Below are 23,894 nucleotides of genomic sequence, written 5' to 3'. Positions count from 1 at the left end.
TGGGATGGGTGAAAGGAATGAAAAGGAAAGAATGATCAAAATGGCAGCTAGAATGTTTGATAGACACATGAAGTTCAAGTGAATAATATGCAGTGCCTTCAGAGTTGGCATGTGGTATAGACATTGACAATAAGGAGGTAAAATGTAAAATAATAGAAGTGAGGAGCACAGAGCAAACAAGGCGTATTAAATGTTAGCATCTTCAAAACTGCATCCATGACCAGGCCTGGATATACATCATATCAGAAGTAGGCCACTTTGCTCTTTGCGTCTTCTCTGCCATCCATGAAGTTCATAGCCAAGCTTCTACCACACTGTTGTTTTCCGCACTCCTTATGAGAGCCTTCCTTATGTGCCTTCAATTTCTGTGATCGAGGGACTGAGTTTGAATCCCTACCACAGTAAATAAAGAGGTTAAATTTATATCATTGACCACACCATATCTCTGATTCCTTTGAATGAATTGGATGACTGAGCTTCTGTGGCCCTTTGGATTACAGAATGACAGAGATTCACCGTGCCTGCATGAAGAAATACCTCCTCGTTGTCTGTCCAAATTGCTTATTTCTTACTATGAGATTGTGATGCCTGGTTCTCAGCCAGGGAGAACTGCATCCAATCTATCCTCTCTAACAATGTTTGTAAATTTCAATGAGATATCTTCTCATTCTCATAAACTCTAGATAATACAGGTCTAGTTTGTTCAATCATTCCTCATATGGGGAGGAAAGCAAAAGGCTAAGGAGTACAGATCCAGAGGATTTCATATAAAGATCATCTAATCTGATGTTTGTTTTTGATCAAAGGAGATTGAAGAGTGTTTTGATTGAGGGGTATACGTCATTGGGTGGCCTGGGTAAGAGTAAAGGCCTCTTTCCCGTAGTAAGGAGGTCAGTATTAGGGGGTAGAGAATTGTTCGTCATTGGAGGGAAGTTGAGAAAGAAATGAGTCCATGTAATGATTAGTGAGCACCTGTTTCTGAAAGAGCAATGGAGGCAGAAACTGTCAGTACACTTTAAACATATACCTGGATGGACATATGAAGGATTTTACCATAAAACAAGTATTGCGATGTGGAATTAACCTAGAGCATGAGAGCCCACCTTATGTGCCTTGAATTTCTATGATTGAGGGACTGAGTTTGAGCCCCTACCACAGTAAGTAAGGAAGTTAGATTTATATCTTTGATGCCCTAACATCTTTGAAGAAAGGAAACTTACTGTTCTTTCCTAGGTGGCCACTCGGTTCACTCTGGGGTATGTAACTACTGACGGTCATGCTCACTTCCTGTGGGCAAGTAAATAAACCATTGGGGCTACCTGCACAAGCATTGTTCCAATTTTCCTTAGAGTCCATGTCTTAGCCACAGTGCAGGGCAAACTGTCCAATTTTGTACAGCTTCAGAGCACATACAACAAATTCTAGTATATGCATTCATGACTTTCAAATCATTATTAAAAATGCCTAGAAAATCACAAGTAGAACGTTACCATCTCCAGTATATTCCTTGGAAGAGAAGCCTGACCAGTAACAGAGCCAGGTAATTTATTCTGGATTTACTCAGTGTGACTGCCTACGTGGTTGCTTATTATACTTAAACAGATGGTCATCGCCTTGTAGGATAGGACTGGATATGTTTATGACACTTACACATGACAAAGTGGAATGCAGAGAGACAAAAGATTTCCAAGCTAATGAGCAAGACTTACCCAAGCCATTGACAGTTGTAGTCCACTGTTCTATCCTATATTAAGTACGTAAGCAAAATACGCAACAGGAAGCAACATAGAAAATGCCCACAAATTAAGTTCTGTGTTATTGCAACATTAACATTTTCTTTATCTTTCATGTTGTCCTACTGGTCAGAAGTCTGTGCATCATGCCTGTAAAGTGTCAACTTTCTGGTTTTTCTTTCTTCTTTAATTTCTCTTTCATTTTAAGAGTGAATTTTATGATATCAGCAAAGTTGAGATGGTGGGTTGTTTTAAGAATCATATTAATTTTTAATTGTGAAATGACTAAGTACAACTGTGAAGGATGTGCAATTCTTGAAAACAACTTTGAAAGGTCCTTGCTGACAACACACAGCAGCAAGTTCTCTCTCTGCACAAAGTTAACAGTATCAAATTATGATGTTGCAGGTAAGTACAGCAGGAATATTTTGTTGTCCTAAGCATGAATCTGTACCCTCCATCACACTTCACCAACGTACACTCAGAAGAACATCCTCTAAGGCTCTGCATTGGTATTGAAGTTTCCCAAATTGTCTATGCCTCAGGCCTCTGAGGAGTGAGTGTTAACCAAGAGAGCCAGAAGTTGTAAAGGATTAAATGTTGTGACATTAGTGTGTGGGAGCATTAATGTTTTTCCATCCATGGTGTCTTTCAGTACTCGTGAAAGTCTGGCCTCTAACACCTCAAGCATATTAGACAGCAACAGACATCAGAACCCCACTCTTAGTCCGGGACATGGAGGCACGTCTGAATTCAGTTTCCGAACAACCGCAGATCCTGCACCAAGTGAACCTGAGAAACTGCAGAAGCCTGCGAAGTGTCTAGCTTCTGTTACCAGTGTTTGAGTGCTGTCAGTAGTAGATGTTAGTGACAGATTCTGTACTACACCCTTGGCAATCACACACCTGCACTTCAACTGTTATTTGATACACATTGAGCATGCTCGTACATTATAGAGGCTGTGCAAACTGCATGTAGAAGCCATTTCTATGACTTGGAACTCTTTTGTTTCCATGAGTACTTATTAATTTTACTTCTTCATCCTTTAGGTATTGAGTGGGTAATGCATCTTACTGCATGGCATTCGCCTACATCATACTGCATGAAACGTCCATTGTGATTTTGGTAAAGAAGAAAAAAAAAGCACAAACTGTTTTGCACTTCTTGGCTTTGGGTTCTTGATGATATTCTATCAAAACTTCATTTTTAGAAATAATCTTCTTTAGAACATTATCAAGCCAGCAAAATATTTCCTCAGTGATTTTTGCGAAACCAGTAGCTGTGTTAAATCTGGATGAGCACCTATGTGACAGTCTTACACACTGAAGATATTATCTTCAACTCTATGGTCAGTTATTTCCAATAAATGTTATTGTTAATAATAGTTGTGTGGTACCAACAGATATATGTTGCACTATTAAAAGATAAAATAATGTCTCATTTTTTACTGTACAAGGTTATACATCTGGTTGTGTTACTGTACATATAAATCACTATTGAAGTTGTTTAAAGCTAACCATATAGAACAACAGTAATGTTGCTACAAGTTTTACAGTTGCTGTAAATCTTCACCAATATATGTGAACTTGATGTGCATTATTTTCTTGTACAAATAAATATGCTTCAGAGAAAATGCTGCTGAATAAGCATCTCTCCAGATTGAACAAAAAATATTTTATTTTGCATGCACAGAATAAGATACAAAACAGTACATTTGAGGCATTTCGATCTCTACAAGGGTCAAAGTTCGAGCAACACTAACCTCACCTGTGCCCCAATATTATGTTGCCACCACCTATATTAATTATTTTTCATGCTTAAAATACACTCAGCGGCCTCTTTATTAGGTACAGGAGTGAAACTTGGTGTGGTCTTCTGCTACTTTAGCCCATCCACTTCAAGATTTGACATTTTGTGTGTTAAAGGATGCTCTTCTGCACACCACTGTTGTAATGTGTGGTTATTTAAGTTATTGTTGCCTTCCTGTCAGCTTGAACCAGTCTGGCCATTCGCCTCTGATCTCTCATTTTTTTTTTTGTTTATGCTCCATTCTCTGTAAATACTAGAGACAGTTGTGCGTGGAAATCCCAGGAGATCAAGAGTTTCGAGATACTCAATCCACCCTGTCTGGCACCAACTATCAATTCCACAGACAGTCATTTAGATCACATTTCTTCCCCATTCTGATCTTTGATCTGAACAACAACTGAACCTCTTCACCATGTCTGCATGCTTTTATGCCTTGAGTTGCTACCACATAATTGGCTGATTAGATATTTTGTATTAATGTTCAGGTGTACCTATTAAAGTGGACACTGAGTGTATACACTTGTTTTATAGACAGAACCTTACCATTCTTGGATGGTAGTTTGAGACCTGCAGCCATTTATTGCTTTGTAATTAAATGAGTTGCAGACACTTGTAAAGAAAACGAATGCCTTGATGCCACATTAATGATAAGGAGGTATTAGAAGATTGTTTGTCACATGATGGCACATGTAGCCTGATTTTATGTTTGCTATTAACACCAATACTGGCACAGCCGCAGGTATGTGTTTACATTTGTGACTCTCTTTGTGTTCTGTGGTGCCATTAAATGATTCATGTTCTATCATATTATTGCTTTTATGCCCCAGAGCAGCAGATTGTGTCTCAGCCTCTCACATGCTTCAAACTGAATCCAGCCTTCTAGTCCTGTGTCTTCAATAAAACTGCCTTTGCTCTCATCGTCTATTTTGCGGGCCTTGTCCTACAGCAGATGGGAGAGGGCGCTTTGCAAAAGAGAAGATCTTGCAACATTTTTAATCTCTTGGAATTGTGTCACTATTTCTTGTACACCCAAATCACGTAATATCTGTGATATTATAAACACATAAATCAGGCATAAAAGTGTTCAAGGCAATAAGAGTAGTGAGATATTAGCTTATAGCAGGGGTTCCCAATCTAGGGTCCACGATCCCCTTGCCTGATGGTATTGGTTCACATAAAAAGGTTGGGAACCCCTGGTCTATAGATATCTCCCCTCTCATTTGGTTCAACTGGAAATTATAACAATAAAACAAAAAGTGAAATTTGTTTTTAAGTTGTTGCTATAAACACAACTTTAGGGAATGAGCAATTTTTAATATAGAATGTATATATGTTAATAACATGTGTGCCTGATCTGTTACCATTCATGATAAGATCACAACAAGACATTGCTGAAGAGATACATGAAATTTATATGCAGTGCTAGATCTGAAATGAACTTTAATGTATGTAACACAAACCTTTTTCTTCACTCTAGTTAAGATATTGTTCATTATTGCACATAACTACCTCCATAGCTTTTATGAAATGGTAATGGAGACTGCAACATAGCATGCCTTCCTTTTCTTGCATCTTCCCTTCCCCGACCACTCTTTCTATCTCTGTTACCATCTCATAACTAAGCTCTCACCAGACGATTGCTTCTGAATTTTTAATGCTGGTGCTTTAACTCCTGGAAGTGTGGGTTCCAAACTGAGTTGACTTCCATACAATATTCATTTAAGTTCATGGTCTTGTTTTGAAACACATCGAAGCATTAAAAAAATAGAAACCATAATGAGGAGATGGTGTCAAAGGTTGGTCTATTTTTAAAGTTTAATTTGGAAGGAGTACAGATTACTTTTGTCTTTGTGGGTGAATGAATGAATTATAAGTATAGTATGAACTTAATGATTATAAATGCAAACAGCTTTTTTCTTCAAGCAGAAAGGAGTACAGCAGCCGAGACTGCCTTGTATAAATACGTTTGCACTGATTAAAAATAACAAAAAGAAAAGCATTTTAAAAAATCTCTCTGGTTGCAGTTGGTCATCCAGATAGATGTGTTTATATATTGTAAAACAATTTCTTACCAAACTTTAGTTCATGGAATGTCTTCCCTAACATTACTGGATTATGTTACAGTACAATATAATAAGCTTGTTTTGTAAGTGTATTATACTGTAAAATGATGTGTTTAGATGTAATGCTTAGTACAATAACTTGAAAAATTGTAAACAGGGATTTTTTTAATGTTCCTTATTTAAAAGTCCCTTTATGTGAAATGTATTTCTGTTGTTACTATTGTAGTTTGTGTGGATTTCCCCTTTGGGATTGTGTTATTTACTTTAAAGCCATTAAATAACATGTTTCTTTAACATTTTACAAATTTTTGCCTTTTTCATAAAATAGTAACATTTGATTTCCTGCAATCTTTAATTAAACTTCTCTTTTAATCTTTAATTAAAATTTGACTACGCCTGATCTAAAAATCTTACTTCCCATTCTTGTATTTTCTTTACGTATTTGTGTCAGTTTTGCCCTGGTTTATAAATGAAAAGTTCCCATGTGAACTTGTTATTGCTCTAATCACACCACGCAATCACTGTAAATTTCACTTATTTATTTAATGAGATACAGTGCAGAAGAGACCCTTCTGGCCCTTCGAACCACGTTGCCCAGCAACCCCCAATTTAGCCCTAGCTTAATCATGGGACAGTTTACGAGGACCAATTAACCTACCTACTGGTATGTCTTTGAACTGTGGGAGGAAACCCACGTGATCACAGGGAGAATGTATAAACTTAAAGGCAGCGTCGGAATGAACCTGTGTCACTGGTACTTTAAAGCATTGTGCCAACCACCATGGCGATGTGCTGATAATTGTTCGGCTTCAAATTTCATAGTTTTAGACAATTACGCTCCATAATACCAATCCATCAAGTAAACTGGAATTCTACCTGAATTGTTTCTATTTCTGATATTAGTGCTTCTCATTTTGTTGAACTCTACTTAGCTTAAAACAATTTCTAAAACAACACAAGAAAACCTAATCTCATAATCCTTTCAGTTTTATTCAGATAGCTTCTTTTTAAAAAAATGGAATTTTTCCTCACTAAGACGTTGATAAGTAATGAAAAGAAAGCTACTGAGTTTAGAAAGTACTAGAAACCAAAGGAAAGTCTTCCATCAGTTCAACTGATTGAACAAAGTAAATGTAACTTGGGAATTTAAAAAAAAACAGAATTTAGACTAACACAAAATCTGCTAGAGGAACTCAGCAGGTCAGGCAGCATCAATAGAAGGGAATAAAGAGTTGACTTTGGCAAGACTCTTCATCAGGATTTGAAAGGAAGGGGGAAAGGGCTAGAATAACGAGGGATGGTGGAGAGAGAAGGAGTACAAGCTGGGAGGAGATAGGTGGAAAAGGTATAGGGATGAAGAAAGAGGAAACTGATAGAAGAAGGGAGTGGACCATGAAAGAAAGGGAAGGAGGAGGGGCACCAGAAGGAGGAGATAGGTGAGGAGAAGAAAAGGGGTAAGAGGACCCAGAATGCAGGAATGGAAAAAGGGGGTGGTGGGGGCAAAATTACCAGAGGTTACAGAAATAGATGTTCATGCTACCAGGTTGGAGGCTACCCATGTGGAATATGAAGTGTTTCTCCAACCTGAAAGCGGCCTCATCATAGCAGTTGAGGAGACCGTGGGCTGACATGTTGAAATGGGAATGGGGATTGGAATTTAAATGGTTGGCTACAGGAAAATCTTGCTTGTTGCGGCATAGAGCAAAAGTGCTTGACAAAGTAGTCCCAAGCTACATTGGGTCCCAATGAAACAGTAGATGACCCTGAGAAACTCGGAGGTGAAATGTTCCTTCACCTGGAAGGATTGTTTGGAGCCCTGAATGGTGGTAAGGAGGTGAATGGACAAGAAAATCACTGAGCGATCCTTGCAGAGAGTGGGAGGGGGAAGGTAAAGATATGTTTGGTGGTAGGATCCCATTGAAGATGGTAGAAGTTGTGGCGAATTGCAACTTCCAGCATAAGCAGAATTGAGTCCTATTGCTCAAACGTTTTTGCATTAGCATCCCCTTGGCTCCCAGGTCACATCTCCAGTGCTTCCCTCTCCCTTTACAGCCTATGAAGAACTTTGATTTACAATGTACAGTGAACAAAACTGGGAACTGCAAATTCAAATCAGTGACAAATAATTGCAAAAAAAAATCTAACCTATTTAAAGCTACAAATACAATTATTTATTTAATTACAGTAAAAAATTTTCATTAACAGTTTTAGAGTGTACATTACTAGTCCAACTGTTCACTATTTGATTGCTTTTGCACCTTTCAATGAGGTGGATGGGCTTGATGCTGTTGTATCAGCTTCTCAACATGAGGCTGAATGACACTCAGAAAGCGTCTGGGACCCCCACTTTCAGTAACTTGCCTTCTGTTTTGTGCCATCAAAGAAGTTGGGCAACTGCACTGAAACAACACTCCACTAAATGTAATGTTGGAAAGGCAATAAAGAAGAGCTTGACCTTTTTCCACAGTGCAGGATAGCATTTAGAGATTTCTTTCTACAACCAGAAGTCTTGATCCGATTATGGAACTTCAGCTTCAGCTCAAAGTCATTTTCTAGTGAGATCAGTTCTTCCATTCTTCCTGTTAATTCCTCATTGCAAGTGTTCTCAAATGGATTATTAGCCAATCTGGAAGTTGTATTGAGGGAAGATCCTGGAATCACTCTAACATGTCTTTATGCAGCTCACCCAGGTGGGCACAGTATAACTGAAGATCATCATCTGGTTGTCTTTCTTTCTCTTCCAACACAGACAGGCTCAGAAATTGGAAAAGATCTCAACAGCCAATGTTGCACTTAAGTAGGGTTAACTTGGACGGAAATGTGGAGACGATTGATTTGACTTTGATAAGGTTCATATCATTCCCTTGCAACTGAAGATTGATTTTATTAAACTTTACAAACAATTCTGACAGGTAAGCAATGCCATGCCTAATGTTCTTGACTTGATTACTGAATGAAGTACTCCTGTCTTCAAAGATATTTCCAGTTTCAAAAAACACACAGAAACATCTTTTGAGAGCCATCTGACTTTCTGTATGCAACAAAAGGCATTCAAACTGTTCATCGTTCTCAAGACAAAGCACTCAAAATAGTTTGAGAATTGAGAGCATGGGGCATGATTTTATTTAGTGCTCTGATAACAGTATTTAATGATTTGTGTAGCTGATCGCTTTATGTTTTTGCAACAAGATGTTTTCTGGAATTACACAATGAATGGTGAATACGTCAGGTAGCTTTTCTCAAGGAAGTAATAACCCTATAGTGGCATCCTATCATTGATGTTGCCCCATCTGTTGCACAAGCAAGGATGTTGGTGAGTGGAAAGTCCTCTGAAAAATATCTCAACAACGCAAAATATTGACACCTCCTTCGTGTCTATTTCTATTCCCCTTACAAATAACAACTCAAGCCATGCTTTCATCTTTTATGAAATGCACATAAACAGGAAGCAATGATTTATTGCCTGGCAAAGCTGACTCATCCAAGTGCAGAGCAAATTTTGTTGTCTTAAGTATGTTGCACAATGTTTCTTTCACATTCTGACATTTCATCTATTTGTCTTTGAATTGAGTTATTGCCAACAGGAATTGCTTTAATTATTTGGTCTGGTGATAAGCAAAACTACTTAGAACCTCCCTTACTACTGGCAGGATCAGTTCTCCAATTGCATGGGGCTTTCCAGATTTGTCAATGAACAATGCAATGTATGAATCACACAGACCATCACTGTTTTGTAGTGAAGTGCTAGCAAATATGTTTTGAAGTGTGTTCCATTTTTGAAAGTTTTCACATAGTGATTGAACATAAGCCAAGTTCTTGTTTGCTTTAGCAGAGTGTATTCTCTCTGATAATGTCCAAGGAGCCAGGACGGTTTCATTACCTCATTTGAAAAAAAGCTTTTTCACACAACAGACACATTGACTGCTTGGTGATGGTATAAATCTATATTTTAGATACTCCACACTATCCTGTCTACACTCCTCTTGTTTGGTCTGCTTCTGCCATTTTCACTGGAGATTCATGACCACAGTTAATCACCTATTTTTTAAAGTCCATACTGTGATCAATAAAGGGGAAAGTTATGAATTCACATAGCTCAGGCAAAGCTTAACTCTCTGCCTGAAGGTTCATAAAGCAGGGTAGTGATATCTCAGTTGGGCTGTGGGCTAGAGAAATGCAGTCAAAATGCATCACACAAACCAATCTGCCGTCCGTGGACTCACTTTACACCGCACGCTGTCGGAGCAGTGCTGCCAGGATAATCAAGGACACGACCCACCCAGCCAACACACTTTTCGTCCCTCTTCCCTCCGGGAGAAGGCTCAGGAGCTTGAAGACTCATACAGCCAGATTTGGGAACACCTTCTTTCCAACTGTGATAAGACTGCTGAACGGATCCTGACCCGGATCTGGGCCGTACCCTAAGTACCCTCCAAATGTCTGGACCTGCCTCTCGGTTTTTTTGCGCTACCTTACTTTCCATTTTTCTATTTTCTATTTATAATTTATAGTTTAAATTTTTAACATTTACTAATTTTTACTATTTTTAATATTTGTAATCCAGGGAGTGGGAAGCGCAGAATCAAATATCGCTGTGATGATTGTACGTTCTAGTACCAATTGTTTGGTGACAATAAAGTATAAATCAATCGAAAGGGAAGATTCTAAACTTTACCCAATTGAATGCCATACCCTAACTCTCAGGAAATGCATCAGTGTATGATTAGAGTATGGGAATCATGCTAGCTAACTCTGTACTACAGTAGTGAATGACAATAATATGTGGGCCACACCCAGAAATAACACAATTTCTTCAGTCCAGATTCCTCAGGATATGCCAAATACAAAATTGTCTCATTGCTTTTCATCAACTATAATGTGCTTCAAGCAATGTCTTAGAACAGTGGAGTAGCAAGAGATGAGATTATGTGATCATTATGAGGCACTGAGGATCAAATGCTTATAGTGAGAAATCCATTTCTTAAACTAAGCCTGTAATCCCTCAGCTCTCCCTTGCTACCGAGCTCCCCTTTAGAAACTCGCACCACCTCCAAGGGAGTGACATCACCCAGTCTGGAAACCCCTGCTCTACACTTAAACAAAAAAATCAAGACTGAAAGAATGAAGTTTAATAAAGAGACATAAGATTGTGCAAATGCTGGAATCCGGAGCAGCAAACAAGATGCCGGAGGAATTCCGCAGGTCAGGCAGCATCTGTGGAGGGAAATGGGCAGTGTTTCTAGTGGAGACCTTCATCAGTCCAGATGAAGAATTTCATCCTGAAACATCAACCATCCATTTCTCTCCACACATGAAGCCAGACCTGAGTTCCTTCAGCATCTTGCTAATAATCTTAACAGTCATTAACATATACAAAAGAAAACTTAATGTATTAGTATTCAACAATGCATATTTTTACATTGTGTAAACCATTATTTTTATGAGAAGTCCTAATTAGCAGAAGTTGTTGATGTAAACATTTCAAACATTATTTTGAGACCAAAATTGTGCTTGCGTCATGTGGGCAACTTGTGAAATTACAAGGTGATATACTGTATATTCTAGCTCTAGGCCACTGGGTGCCACACTACATAACATTTTCAGAAGTCTGCAAACGAGGCCCATAGGCATACAAGGTAGTTGAACATAGAACAGTACAAAATAGTACACAAACACAAGAAAATCTGCAGATGCTGGAAATTCATTAGTTATGTTACAAAATAGTACAGGCCGTTTCATCCACAATGTTGTGCTGATCTTTTCATTTACTCCGCTACCAATCTAACTTTTCCCTCCTACACAGCCTAGAACCCTCCTTTTTCATTAATCCATGAGCCTATTTTAGAGTATCTTAAATGTCCCCAGTATATCAGCCTCTACCACCACGCTTGGTGGTGTATTCCAGGCACTTACCTTATTATGTGTAAAAAAACATCTGACATCCTCCCTGTACTTTTCTCTAATCAGTTTAGAGAGGTATGTCTTTTTCTATTAGCCAATGTAGCCCTGGGGAAAAGGCACAGGCTGTCCACTCAATCTATGCCTTTATAATCTTATACCACCCTATCAAATCACCTCTCATCCTCCTTTGCTCCAAAATAAATATAAGGAAATTGTACGTTAAATTGCACGGTAAATCAAACCAGCATAGGACTTATATTATGAACAATAGGAGACTAGGGACTGTAATGGAACTGGGGGATTCAGGAGTACAAATGCATAATTCATTGAAAGTGGTGTCACAAGTTTACGGGGCAGTGAAAAAGAGATGTGACATCCTGGTCTTCATTAGTACACTGAGTTAAGAGTTGGAATATTATGTTGCAGTTGCTTAAGTTGGTAAGGCCACACTTGGAGTACTGTGTACGATTTTGGTCATTTTGATGTAGAGAGAATGTGGTTAATCTGGAAGAGTGCAATAAAGATTTACAAGGATGTCAGGAGTGGAGAGGCTGAGCTATGGTGAAAGACTGGTCAGGTTAGGTCTTAATTCCAGGGAACACTGGAGAAAGAGGAGCAATCTTATAGATATGTTTCTTGTACTTTTTCCAATTTGGCTTCTCTCTCTCTTTTGGATGAGTGGTGTGGCATTGTGTGAATGAAGTTTAAATGGACATCTGAAAATATTTTTATTTATCTTTAAAATTGTTTGTGGAAAGCAAAAGGACTCTTCAAACACAGTGGAGATCCTTGTTAAAATTGCAATATTCCAGCCCATTTATAATACTGAAACAATGCTTTGAAACAAGATAGAGCTCTTCTCAATTGCATTGACCTAAATTGTGGCAGGGAGTAGAAATACCAAAGATGTGCGTCAGCATTACATTTAAAGAAACTAATATCAAGTCATGATTTATGGTGATACTATAAAAAGCCAATTTTAAGCGCTGAAGAATTTGACGTCTTAAAATTTTACCCGGGCATAGGAATGGGTATATCTTTAAGTAATAATCTTTTTCAGTGATTAAAACAGTGAGACAATTTATCAGGACAGATAGTATCCATGGTCTAGAAAGCTGATAGAATAACATGCTTGATAGATAATGAAAGACAAGAGTAGATAAAATGGAGCAGCTCCAAGTTCCAACTCATTAAGTACTGGCTAATGAGTGCAAAGTACTTTAGTAAGCTGGATATACTCCAAGATATCTGGCAACAATAGTCTTGAAGAAGATCTTCAGCATTCCCTCTGGAGGGAGTCATACAGTTGATCTTTTACTTGGATTGGAAGTCTGTTATGAAACCAAAGCAACTGATATCTGAATACTTCAGACACCAGCCTTTTTACCTTGTAAGATTCATTCTAACACATTATTATGTGAGACTTATTCCTAAATCCCAACTTTAAAAGTACCTTTTCATATAATCCCTCCACCACTCCAATTTCTCTGCTCACCTCAATCTGACTTCTCCCCTTCCCCTTTCCCATCATTGAGCCTATCATATGTGGATATGTTGTTAAAACTGCAGACAAATCCCCAAAGAAAATGTAATGTGTCTACTGTATTTCCGTCATTGATTCAATATGATTACACCTAAGACTAATGTTCAGGAATTACTTCCCTGAACTCGGAATTCCTAATCCTTATAATCCCCCAAATCCACTTTAAACCTACATATTTAATTGTGTTTTTAATACCCTGTCTTCAAGGATATCATTATTGGTTTCTCATTTAGAATCAACTGTCTAGGAGACATTTTCAGCAGCAAATTAGCCTGATAACCATTTCCTTTGGGAGATCGAAGAATCAGTTGCCTCAAAAAGTGGCATCATCATTAAGGACCCCCAGGACATTCTGTCTTCTTGTTGCTACCATCAAAGAGGAGGTACAGGAGCCTGAAGACACACTCAACATTTTAGGGACAGCTTCTTCCCCTCCAACATCAGATTTCTGAATTGACATTGAACCAATCGATGAACACTACCTCCCTAATTTTGCTCTCATTTTGCACTTATTTAATTTAGTATATTTTTATATATTTCTTATTGTAAGCTATATGGGTCCTAATGCCCTTCCCTTGGACAACATTGGTGTCGTGTGAGAAGGGAGACTTGCAGCATGGGCAACTGCTGGTCTTCCATACAACCTTGCCCAGGCCTGCACCCTGGAGAGTGAAGACTTTCCAGGCACGGATCCATGGTCTCGCAAGACTAACGAATGCCTTTATTGTAACTTAGAGTTTTTAATGTATTGCAATGTACTGCTGCCACATAAGCACAAATTTCATGACATACGTCAATGATATGAAACCTGATACTGATTCTAATTCTGACACTGCAACTGAAGCACACAAAGGAAACCCACACAATCACGGAGAGAACGTGCAAACTTCACGCAAACAGCATGGGATGGAAGTATTGAACACTTATCACCAGAGCTACAAAATATAGAACAGTACAGCTCAGTACAGGCCCTTTGGTCCATTATAAAACAACTGCCTTTCCTATAGGACACCTTTTCAGAGATATACAACACAAAAAATGACGTTGCAGCTCAGCATAAGCACTGCAAGCATCTAGCACCCAGCACCCAGTTTCATTAATCCCATTTTTTAATATCCCTTCAGTCATACCCTTCCACAGATTTCTCTAATCAAAGAAATCAAACCCAGTTAATGTTGTTTTTCAATCAAGAAACTGTCACACCTCAAACTGGCTACCAGAAGGATGCAAAGATGTCAACGCTGACCCCTTCCTGCTCGCCAACCTAATTATTAGTTCCTTGTTATGTAGGTGGATTAAGGATGGATTGTGAAAATCACAAGCAAGAGAAAAAGTGCAGATGCTGGCAATCCAAGCGACACACTCAAAATGCTGGAGGAATTCGGCAGGCCAAGCAGCATCTATGGAAAAGAGTACAGTTGACATTTTGGGCCGAGACCGGAGAAATAAAGATGAGGAGTAGAGTTAAAAGGTGGGGGAGGGGAGGGGGAAACACGAGGTGACAGGTGAAACTGGGAGGGGGAGGGTGAATAAAGATCTGGGAACATACATCAAAGTTGCTGGTGAACGCAGCAGGCCAAGCAGCATCTATAGGAAGAGGTGCAGTCGACGTTTCAGGCCGAGACCCTTCGTCAGGACTAACTGAAGGAAGAGTGAGTAAGGGATTTGAAAGCTGGAAAGATCTGGGAAGTTGATTGGTGATAGAGATAGAGGGCTGGAGAAGGGGGAGTCTGTTAGCAGAGGACTGAAGGCCCTTAAAGAAAGAAAAGGGGTAAGGAGCACCAGAGGGAAGCGATGGGGCTTGGAGAGGGAAAGGGGGATAGGAATGGTGAAGGAGAGTGGTGGGGGGGAATTACCAGAATTTGAGAAATCAATGTTCATGCCATCAGATTGGAGGCTACCCTGATGGAATGTAAGGTGTTGTTCCTCCAACCTGAGTGTGGTCTTATAATGACAGTGGAGAAGGCCATGGAATGACATGTCAGAATGGGAATGGGAAGTGGACTTAAAATGGGTGGCCACTGGGAGATAAGACCATAAGACATAGGAGCAGAAGTAAGCCATTCGGTCCATCGAGTCTGCTCCACCATTCAATCATGGCTGATCCAATTCTTCTAGTCATCCCAGCTCTCCTTCATTCTCCCCATACCCTTTGATGCCCTGGCTAATCAAGAACCTATCTATCTCTGCCTTCAATGCACCCAATGACCTGGCCTCCACAGACTTACCACCTTGACTAAAGTAATTTCTCCACATCTCTGTTCTAAATGGACGTCTTTCAATCCTGAAGTTGTTCGCTCTTGTCCTAGACTCCCCTACCATGGGAAATAATTTTGCCGTATCTAGTCTGTGATCTGTTTACTCCCATAAAGTGTAAAAGTAAACTTGTAGAGAGCATAGAAAGCTTATGTTAGACCTGTGAAGAGAAAAGCATGTGAAGATAAATACAGTCAATAATGAGGAATTTATAATGAGCAACATAGAAATGGCACACCAACTTAACTTTGGATCTATCTCCATACAAGAAGATGTAAATAACCTTCCAGAAACATTAGGGAATTTACGGTCTTGAGAGAGAAAAGAACCAAAGGAAATAAATTTATTAGGAAATAATACAGGAGTAATTTATGGGATTGAAGGTCAATAAATTCCAAGGCCTGACTGCCTGTCTCTTAGAGTATTTAATGAAGAAGGCACTAGTATTACTGGATACATTTGAGGTAATTTTCTTTCCCCAAAGGAGAAATTTCATTCCCTGAGGGGTGGAATATTTGACCCTACGGAACTGTGAAGACTCGGCAATTGACTTAATTTAAAACAGAGATATATAGCTTTCTAGATACTAAGAAAATAAAGGGATATGCAGCAAAATTCCACAAAGGTGGGAGATTGGATATGATCTTAATGAATGGTGGAGCAGGCTTGATGAACTGGTTAGCTAAGTATTACTTTTCCTTCTTAAATTTCTTAATTCTGTACATAATCCCACATGGTTAAATGTGCCTGTAGCTCACCAACTTGTTTAATGCAACTCTTGCAAGTTATAATCACCACACAAGTATCCTAAAACTCACTTCAGATATCACTAAATCACTTCTATATTATTTCCAGCCTTCACCACCACTTTTTAAAAAATATATTTCCTGTACTTCTTGTAATAATTTGCCTTAGCCAATGATTTTTAAAGAGAATTTATATTCCTTTTTCAGGAACAGATTGATTTCCGCTTTAAACATTTGAATCTGTTAATCTTTCCCATCAGAGACATCTATTAGCATAACAAGCATTTACTTTAATATCAGCGCTTGAAGGAAGAAGTAGACTACCTCAGTACTATAGATCATTTTGGCACAGAACATGACGGCTCCATGGGTCTCACAGTTCCGCTTCTGCAACTAAATCATTTAAGATGAAAATTTTGTGACTGTGTGCACTGTGTTTTGCACCTTGACCCCAAGGAACACTTTCGTTTAGCTGTATACATGTGTATCGTTGAATGATAATTAAACTTGAACTTGAAAATCTCTAAGAGTCTCATAAGTTTCTGGGGATGAGAAACACCACTTCTCCTTACGTGGCTATCTGTTTGTTTTAACCTCCAAGAGGACCACAACCTTGTCACTGGGATTGAAGGCTTGCTGTGCCTCAATGACTCTGAGAGCTATGTTGGCAGGAGTCAAAGGGTAGAAGCCAGAATAAGAGTGGTCCACTGGTCCTGTAGGTTTGGGACTCAGCTCAGAGCTAACAACTCTTGACTGGTAAATCAAAATTGTTACAGAAACAGCAATGAAGAATTCCTCGACATCTGAGACCAACGCTATTCCTGATTCTCCATTAGGGACTTGCTGAACTGACAGTAGTGAAAACCAAGAGGCAATGACTGACAAGATGAAGGAAGCCATGAACACCATCAGAGATGGAGGACCTTCATTGCTGCCCTAAACGCCAGTGGCGTAATAGGCAGTAACTAAATTTAAGAAAAAACATGTTTCAGGAAATGCAAATTTTGTTACTGCTCCAGAAGTGTATATTTAGTTTTCTATTAGATATAAATCCATATTTTGCTGTAGATTTAATCCCTGTCACAACATTTTTTTTATAAACCTCTTAATTTGTTGGACTTGAAGATAAATTACATCAATGTGTTGTGAGAATAATTTGTTTTGTACTTTACACGTCTGACTGCCCTCGTGTTTTCTTTTGATGGATATTAGTTGCGATGTGCTGGAGTTCCCGATTGGCCTCAACCTAGATTTAATGGGTACTAAGAGGTTGCGTTGCTATGGCAATACTAACTTGAGTTGACTGCCAGAAGTTCCTCCAGATTGCTTCACTGCAACACATTGTTGCTGCTTGGCTGATTTATGCAATAGTCACAGCAGAATATTCCCTGGGAAATGTGTCGGATGAAGATAACGTGGAAGGAGAGGTCCACAGAGTAAAAAACTTGAAGTAATTTAATAAAGTGTAAAATAGTGTCCACTTGTTGGCTGTTGCAACAAGGAAAATTGAAAGGAAGTTAGAAATGTCAAAATTTGGATGCTGATTTTCTACTTCCTAACTTTTAAAACCAAAGGTAAGGATTGAACTATAGTCTGGTCTTTAACTAAGAAAGGATGTAATTTTGGAAAGTTCATGTGTATAGACATATAGTCAAGGAATACAAATGAACATATTTCAAATGAAGTACAGGAACATTAAAGTGACTTAATTTGTTATGAATCTAGAAAACGAGCGAGTTATTGGATTTGTTTCTCAAGACCATGTTGATGTCCAATATTAATAGATATGAAGAACGGAAGGAGTGGATGCCTACAGGTTCTTAAAAATAGCAAGACAAATTGAAAAGGTCATTAACGACATGAGAAATGTTTTCCTTTAGTAATCAACATATAAAGTGTAAGAGCAGGAGACTAAACTCGAACTGTATTCAACATTGGTTCAACCACTTCTTGTGAGGTGAAGATATTTCTAGTCACTAGGCGATAGGAAAGATGTGATTGCACTGTAAGGGTCAAAGGAGATTCTCAAGAGTGTTGCCAGTTTCAGAAAAACTTACACTATGAGTCAAGATTGAATAAACTGCGTTTGTTTTCCTTTGGAAAGTGGGAGTTGTATGAAGACTTATCTGTATGAAATTCTGAGGCATCCAGATTGAATATATAGGAAGGTATTATTTATTCAATCCTTTTCCCTTAGCAGAGGGGTTGAAAACCAGATTCATAGATTTAGAGTAATTAGTAGAAGGAACAGAGAGGAGTTGAAGAAATATGTATATACTCAGAGGCTGCTAAGTGTTTGGTAGAGACAGAATCCTTATCAACTTAAAAAGTTCCTGGATGTATGTTTGAAGGTCATTGACTGAATCAAGAGCTGAAAAATGGATGAGGCTGGGTATCTCCTTCCTAAGCAGCCTAGACACAGTGGCTCAAATGGCATTCTGTGCCAAAAGAAATCAATAATTCTCTGATTATATTCGGGGAAAATAATATTCACATTCCAAGGAATTTCTGATGTATGTTTTAGTGAGAAATAATGAGAAAATGCACGAGTTAAATTTACTGTGTATGCATATAGTTGACAGTAATGTTTAATGGCAATATTGAAGATTGTATCCTTTTTACAGGTGTTCATTTTTAACAAAACTTTCAAAAATGGTGGCTGAACAAAGAAAAATTCTTCAGTATTTTACTGCAATCTGCTTCATTCTTATTTCACGTAAGTGATTTTAACTATGTGTCAGCTTACCAACGCTTAGGTGGTGGAAGCATCCATCATAAACACAGAGTATCCCATGTACTTGAAGTTTCATTTGGGGAGGCAGATGTGCTTTTGTTATGATAGGTTTATACTGTGGGAGGCAGTCAGAGAAGGAAAAGCCCTAGGTGTCTTCAACTTGACTTGAAAGCCTATAATGACACATGCCATCAGATCAAAAATGGAAAAAGGAAACCAGATTCATTCTTGAGCTTGTCAAACAAGGAGGGATTGAGTAGTCTCTGTCTCCTAGAATTGAGAAGAATGAGAGGAGATCTCATTGAAATGCGATATATTCTATAAGATTCAACAGGTTGCATACAGGCAGGATGTTTTAATTGGATGAGGTGTCATAATATTAATATAAAGAATATGCCATTAGGATTGAGATGAGGAGAAATTTCTTCACACGGTGAATGGTGAATTTTTAGAATAAGCAGAGACTGATAGATTTCTAGATATGAAAAGAATCAAGGGTTAAGGGAACAGGGCAAGAATACGGAGTTTGAGGATCAGGATAACTTTGTTGAATGACTAAGCAGAGACAAAGCGCTGAATGGCCTATGACTGCTCCTGTTTCTTTCACCTTCTGGTTCTTTTCATAAATCTACATGCCATGATACCTCAGGTGATGAATCTGCTTTCCTCCTTGTTGAACACAAGTTGGAAGACGCACTAAATGTAGCAAGGGCACAGAACATACTAAAGATGGGGAGCTTTAAAGTCCATCAGCAAGCGTGGTTTAGTAGCGTCAGTGAGCTGGGCAAACCCGAAGGAGAAGCTGCTACCTTGGTTGTACAACAGCTAAATAGAAGAATTGAATCTATTTGGAAATGTTCACGTCAAACTATTTACTGCAAATGTATCTGTTCATTTTAACACTAGTAGCAGCAACCACCACTCAGGGTACCCCCTGAATGGGATCCCTCCATCCTCTGTAATCTCATAGGCCGCCATATTCCCCACAGTCTGCAACTGCCATCAAGCTGGGATACTAATTTTAGTGCGACATGTAGAAAAACGAGGAGCAGCATCATGAACATCTACAAAATTGGGTATATTTCAGCAATTTATAAAACATAGAACAGTACAGCACAGGAACTGGCCGTTCAGCCTATGATGTCTGTGCTGAGCATTATGCCAATCTTGACTTAGAAATGTGTCATTGTTTCTTCATTATCACTGTGTTTGAACATCTACAACTCAATATCATTGTCTTCATCGGAAAGACTACACGATTTCAAAAAAGTGGTTCAATGCCACCTTTTCAAGAGAAGTAAGGGACGGGCAATAAATGCTTTTCTCAGCCAGTTTACAGTGCATTTTATTAATAAATGAAAACCAAAGATCCAAAGTCACCTATTCCTTCCGTGTGACTCGTGTTTGAGAGGGGAGAAAGTTAAAAGTGAAAAACAATGCCAGTTGATTTTCAGTGCATATGCAATGGCCAACACATCATATTTGGATACTAGCCATTTTGAAACTATCCAATCCAAAACAGTGTCAGGTGGACAGGGAAACATTCAGAAGGCTCACATGTTAACCCTCATCTGAAATCTTTCAGCAATGCTATGCAACACTTTTATAGTGTATCAATGCAACACTTTTATAGTGTATCAAAGATGAATTCATCTGTTTTAAATAGAGTTTTAACTGTTTTACAGAAAAGTCTGTTTTAATTTGGTCACGAAATCTGGCTCCGACATTTATGGCAAACATGACTGTCGTACGTGTGACTGAAAATGCACCAAAAGGTAAATTTAAGTTGATTAAAGTTCTAGAAATGTAACTGCTGCTGTCCAGTTCTTGATCTATCCTGAGGGTTTTGAAGATGTCTTGCTCCTACTCTTAATTTGGGAGTTCTGAAGTGAAAGATGCAATCCACTGGGACCTGCAGAGTGTGCTGGAGGTGCTTGCGTGGGTTAATCTGGGGATTCTGTAGTCCTTTATTGCTTGGCCTTCACATGCTCCTATCAAAGAGACTTTGTAATGTATGGATCTATTTATTTTAGAGCAATGACTCCCCTTATCTTTATGTATAGACTGATAACTAACCTATGTACACTGATCTGTTGTCTACACTTGTGCACTGCTCTCTCTCTCTCTCTCTCTCTCGCTCTCTCTCTCTTGTTCTCTCTCTCTCCTGCTGCAATAACAATACTGTACACCAGTTAAAGCCACCTCCTGCGTGTGTGCTTTTATTTTAGTTGATATGTAGTTGTATAGCCACAACAAACTGATAATGAGTACAAACTTAAAAGTCAGTGAATATCGGCTATGGCACCAATAGACTTCGGAGAGAGACAGCGAGAGGAAAGAGTTAATCAGTACTGTACAGAGAAGGCCTAACGCTAACACTGACACTATCAAAGAGTGCATGAGTAACTGCATAGTACACAATGAGAGATGCCCAACTAACGAAGTTAAAGTAAACATAACGTGACGATGGCTTTAGTCGGGAAAGTTGACGAGTTTGTTAGCGCTAATGAGGACTGGGAATTTGTAAATTGAGAGGGTTGAACTGTATTGTAACACAAACAATGAGAATGAGGAAAAGATAGCCTCATCTTAGCATAATGGGTGCTAAATGTACAAGCTTTTACACAGCTTTGTAACTCCTGAAAAGCCAGCAAGCAAGATGTTCGACTGTTACAATTTTACAAAATCACTTGAGTCCTAAACCACTAGTAATAGCTGAGAGATTTAGATTTAACAAAAGAAAGCATTCCTGAACTGTGCAAACTTTCCAAATACTGTGACTTTAGAGATGGAATTTCTGATGCGTTAAGGGACAGGCTTGTATGTGGCATGCATAGTCAAAGCACTCAAAAGAAGCTACTGGCAGAAGGAGTCTAGCCTTAGAACGGGCATTGACCATTGCAATATCATTAGAGACTGCAGCAAAGGATGCAGGAGAACTACAGAAACAGAGCTTAGAATGTTAAATACACAATATGTCCCGGAATGCTGCAAAAAGTCAAAAATGTTATTGATGTGGCAAATAATCCTATGATGCAAATGACTGTTGGTTCAAAGAAAAAATTTGCAGAAAATGCCACAGACAAGGCCACATAGAGAGAGTGTGCAAGTCAGACAAAAAAAAACACAGCCAAAGAGAAAAGCACAACCACACAGAAAGAAAATTTTCAACATTAAACCAAACAACTGCATAAAGTGACCCAATGTTCAACTGAATCAGACAACACAAAGTCTGACAAAGGGGAGCTGTTACGCCTGGAACTGCATAGCATTACTGAAGCGGATCACAATAGATGTGTCTGGTGTAAAACTGAAAATGGACCTGGATACAGGGCCAGCTTTGTCTATAGTTTCAGAGGCTGACCACAACAGACTGTGTTCTAAGCTACTATTAGAAAAGAATTTGGAGATGCTAAAGACTTACACAGGTGAAAAAGTGTCCCCCAAAGGCAAACTGAAAGTAAGTGTGATATATGGAGGCCAAACACAGCAGGGAGAGGTTTACGTATTAAAAAGTAGAGGGCCCAGTGATCAAGAAAGGGAAGGCCAGAGCTGTTCACATACATGGGGACTTCAAAGTGAGAATCAATCCTGTGATGCATACTGTACAGTATTCCTGCCACAAATAGAAGACATATTTGCATCTTTGGCAGGTGGGGAGAGGTTTTCAAAAATTGACTTACCTCAAGCTTGTCTGCAAATGGAGATTGAGGAGTCAAACAGGAAGTTTCTCACAATCAACACTCACAAGGGACTGTTCCAGTATAATCATCTTGTCTTTGGTGTCACATCAGCTCCAGTGATTTGGCAAAGGGCAATGGTCCAAGTGCTCCAAGATATCCCAGGAATACAATATTACCTTGATGACATCATCGTTACTGGCAAGAATGATGAAGAGCACCTCCAGAACCTCGGCAAAGTGCTTAGCATCCCCATAGGCACCGTTAAACCCGTGGGAGTGTCCGTCTTCACCACGGCAAGGAATGCGTATTGACGTGGCTGGGCCATTCATGGACTCCATGTTTCTGATTGCTGTGGACGCTCATTTGAAGTGGCCGGAGGTAATACCAATGAAGTCAACCACCTCAGAAAGGACTGTTTCCTCTCTGAGGATTATCTTTGCCAGAAATGGCTTACCTGAACAAATTGAGTGACAATGGACACATCAGAAGAGTTCAGACTATTCATGAAGAAAAATGGCTTCAAACATTTCAAGTCAGTTACTCACCACCCAGCAAGGAATGGGTTAGCTGAAAGATTAATCCAAGCATTCAAGAAGTCCATTGAAGTGATGGACAAGGAGGACATTTCTCTTCAGCACAAGGTGGACAACTTCCTTTTTGTTTATCGGAACTCTGTTTTTGCAACGACAAATCAAACACCTGCAATCCTGTAGATGAACAGGAACCTGCGATCTCTCATAGACCTCCTGAAACCAGATCTGTGGCGGGAAGTGCAGGGTAAACAGTTCAGCCAGTTGTCAAGTGAATCAGGAAGGAGCTTTGAGGTTGGGCAGGAAGTCCTAGCGTGAGATAACTGAGAAGACAAGTGGATCCCCGGAAGGATAGTCACAAGAACTGGACCACTGATATGCACAGAGGATGTCGGAGATTATACACGGAGACATCATGTGGACCAGATACCGGCTGCTCAGTCAAAGAACACGCCTGAGCCGACTGCATCCAATGTGAGGGACACGTTACAGCCACCGGACCCACTTCTCAGTGATGATCATGTCCCCAACAGCAACGTGACACCTACAACTGAGAAAGTTATCTTTGACAAGAGGCTGCCAAAGCTGATGCCACTCCACAGGTTCCAAAGGCACTATCCTGAAAGAAACAGAGTCCAACCCAAAAGACTGAAGTTTTAGTGATAGTGAAGTTAGTTATGGACTGTTATTGTGAAAGCATGTTTACTTGAATATGGTTTGTGAAAGGAGAATTGAACGTTTTGTTACATATATAGTTTTATGTTACACTAATCTAAAGGGGGGGAGGGTAATGTATGGATCTATTTCTTTTAGAGCATGACTGTCCTTAGCACTACGTATGGACTGATAATTTACTATGCACATTGATCTGTTGTCTACGCATACGAATTGATTGC

General features: G+C 39.1%; 2 protein-coding genes across 6 annotated transcripts in view; both read left to right on the top strand.

The window, feature by feature from the left end:
• The window catches only part of LOC134347176 (storkhead-box protein 2-like), a 332,294-nt gene extending 326,281 nt beyond the window's left edge, over positions 1 to 6,013 (top strand). For 4 of the 5 annotated variants that reach the window (XM_063049414.1, XM_063049419.1, XM_063049415.1 and 1 more), the window contains one exon: positions 2,389 to 6,013. In XM_063049414.1, the coding sequence (XP_062905484.1) occupies positions 2,389 to 2,578 (190 nt within the window). In that variant the 3' untranslated portion in view covers positions 2,579 to 6,013. The remainder of the gene's footprint in view (positions 1 to 2,388) is intronic. The other variant, XM_063049417.1, reaches the window with a different exon arrangement.
• Positions 6,014 to 18,703: 12,690 nt separating this feature from the next.
• Positions 18,704 to 23,894, top strand: part of LOC134347175 (cadherin-related family member 2-like) — a 129,969-nt gene continuing 124,778 nt past the window's right edge. The window contains exons 1-2 of the mRNA XM_063049413.1: positions 18,704 to 18,767; positions 20,471 to 20,560. Coding sequence (XP_062905483.1) covers positions 18,704 to 18,767; positions 20,471 to 20,560 — 154 coding nt within the window. The remainder of the gene's footprint in view (positions 18,768 to 20,470; positions 20,561 to 23,894) is intronic.

The sequence above is a fragment of the Mobula hypostoma genome, chromosome 5 (assembly GCF_963921235.1).
Source record: "Mobula hypostoma chromosome 5, sMobHyp1.1, whole genome shotgun sequence".
Lineage (NCBI taxonomy): Eukaryota > Metazoa > Chordata > Chondrichthyes > Myliobatiformes > Myliobatidae > Mobula > Mobula hypostoma.
This window is presented reverse-complemented; position numbering and strand designations above follow the sequence as displayed.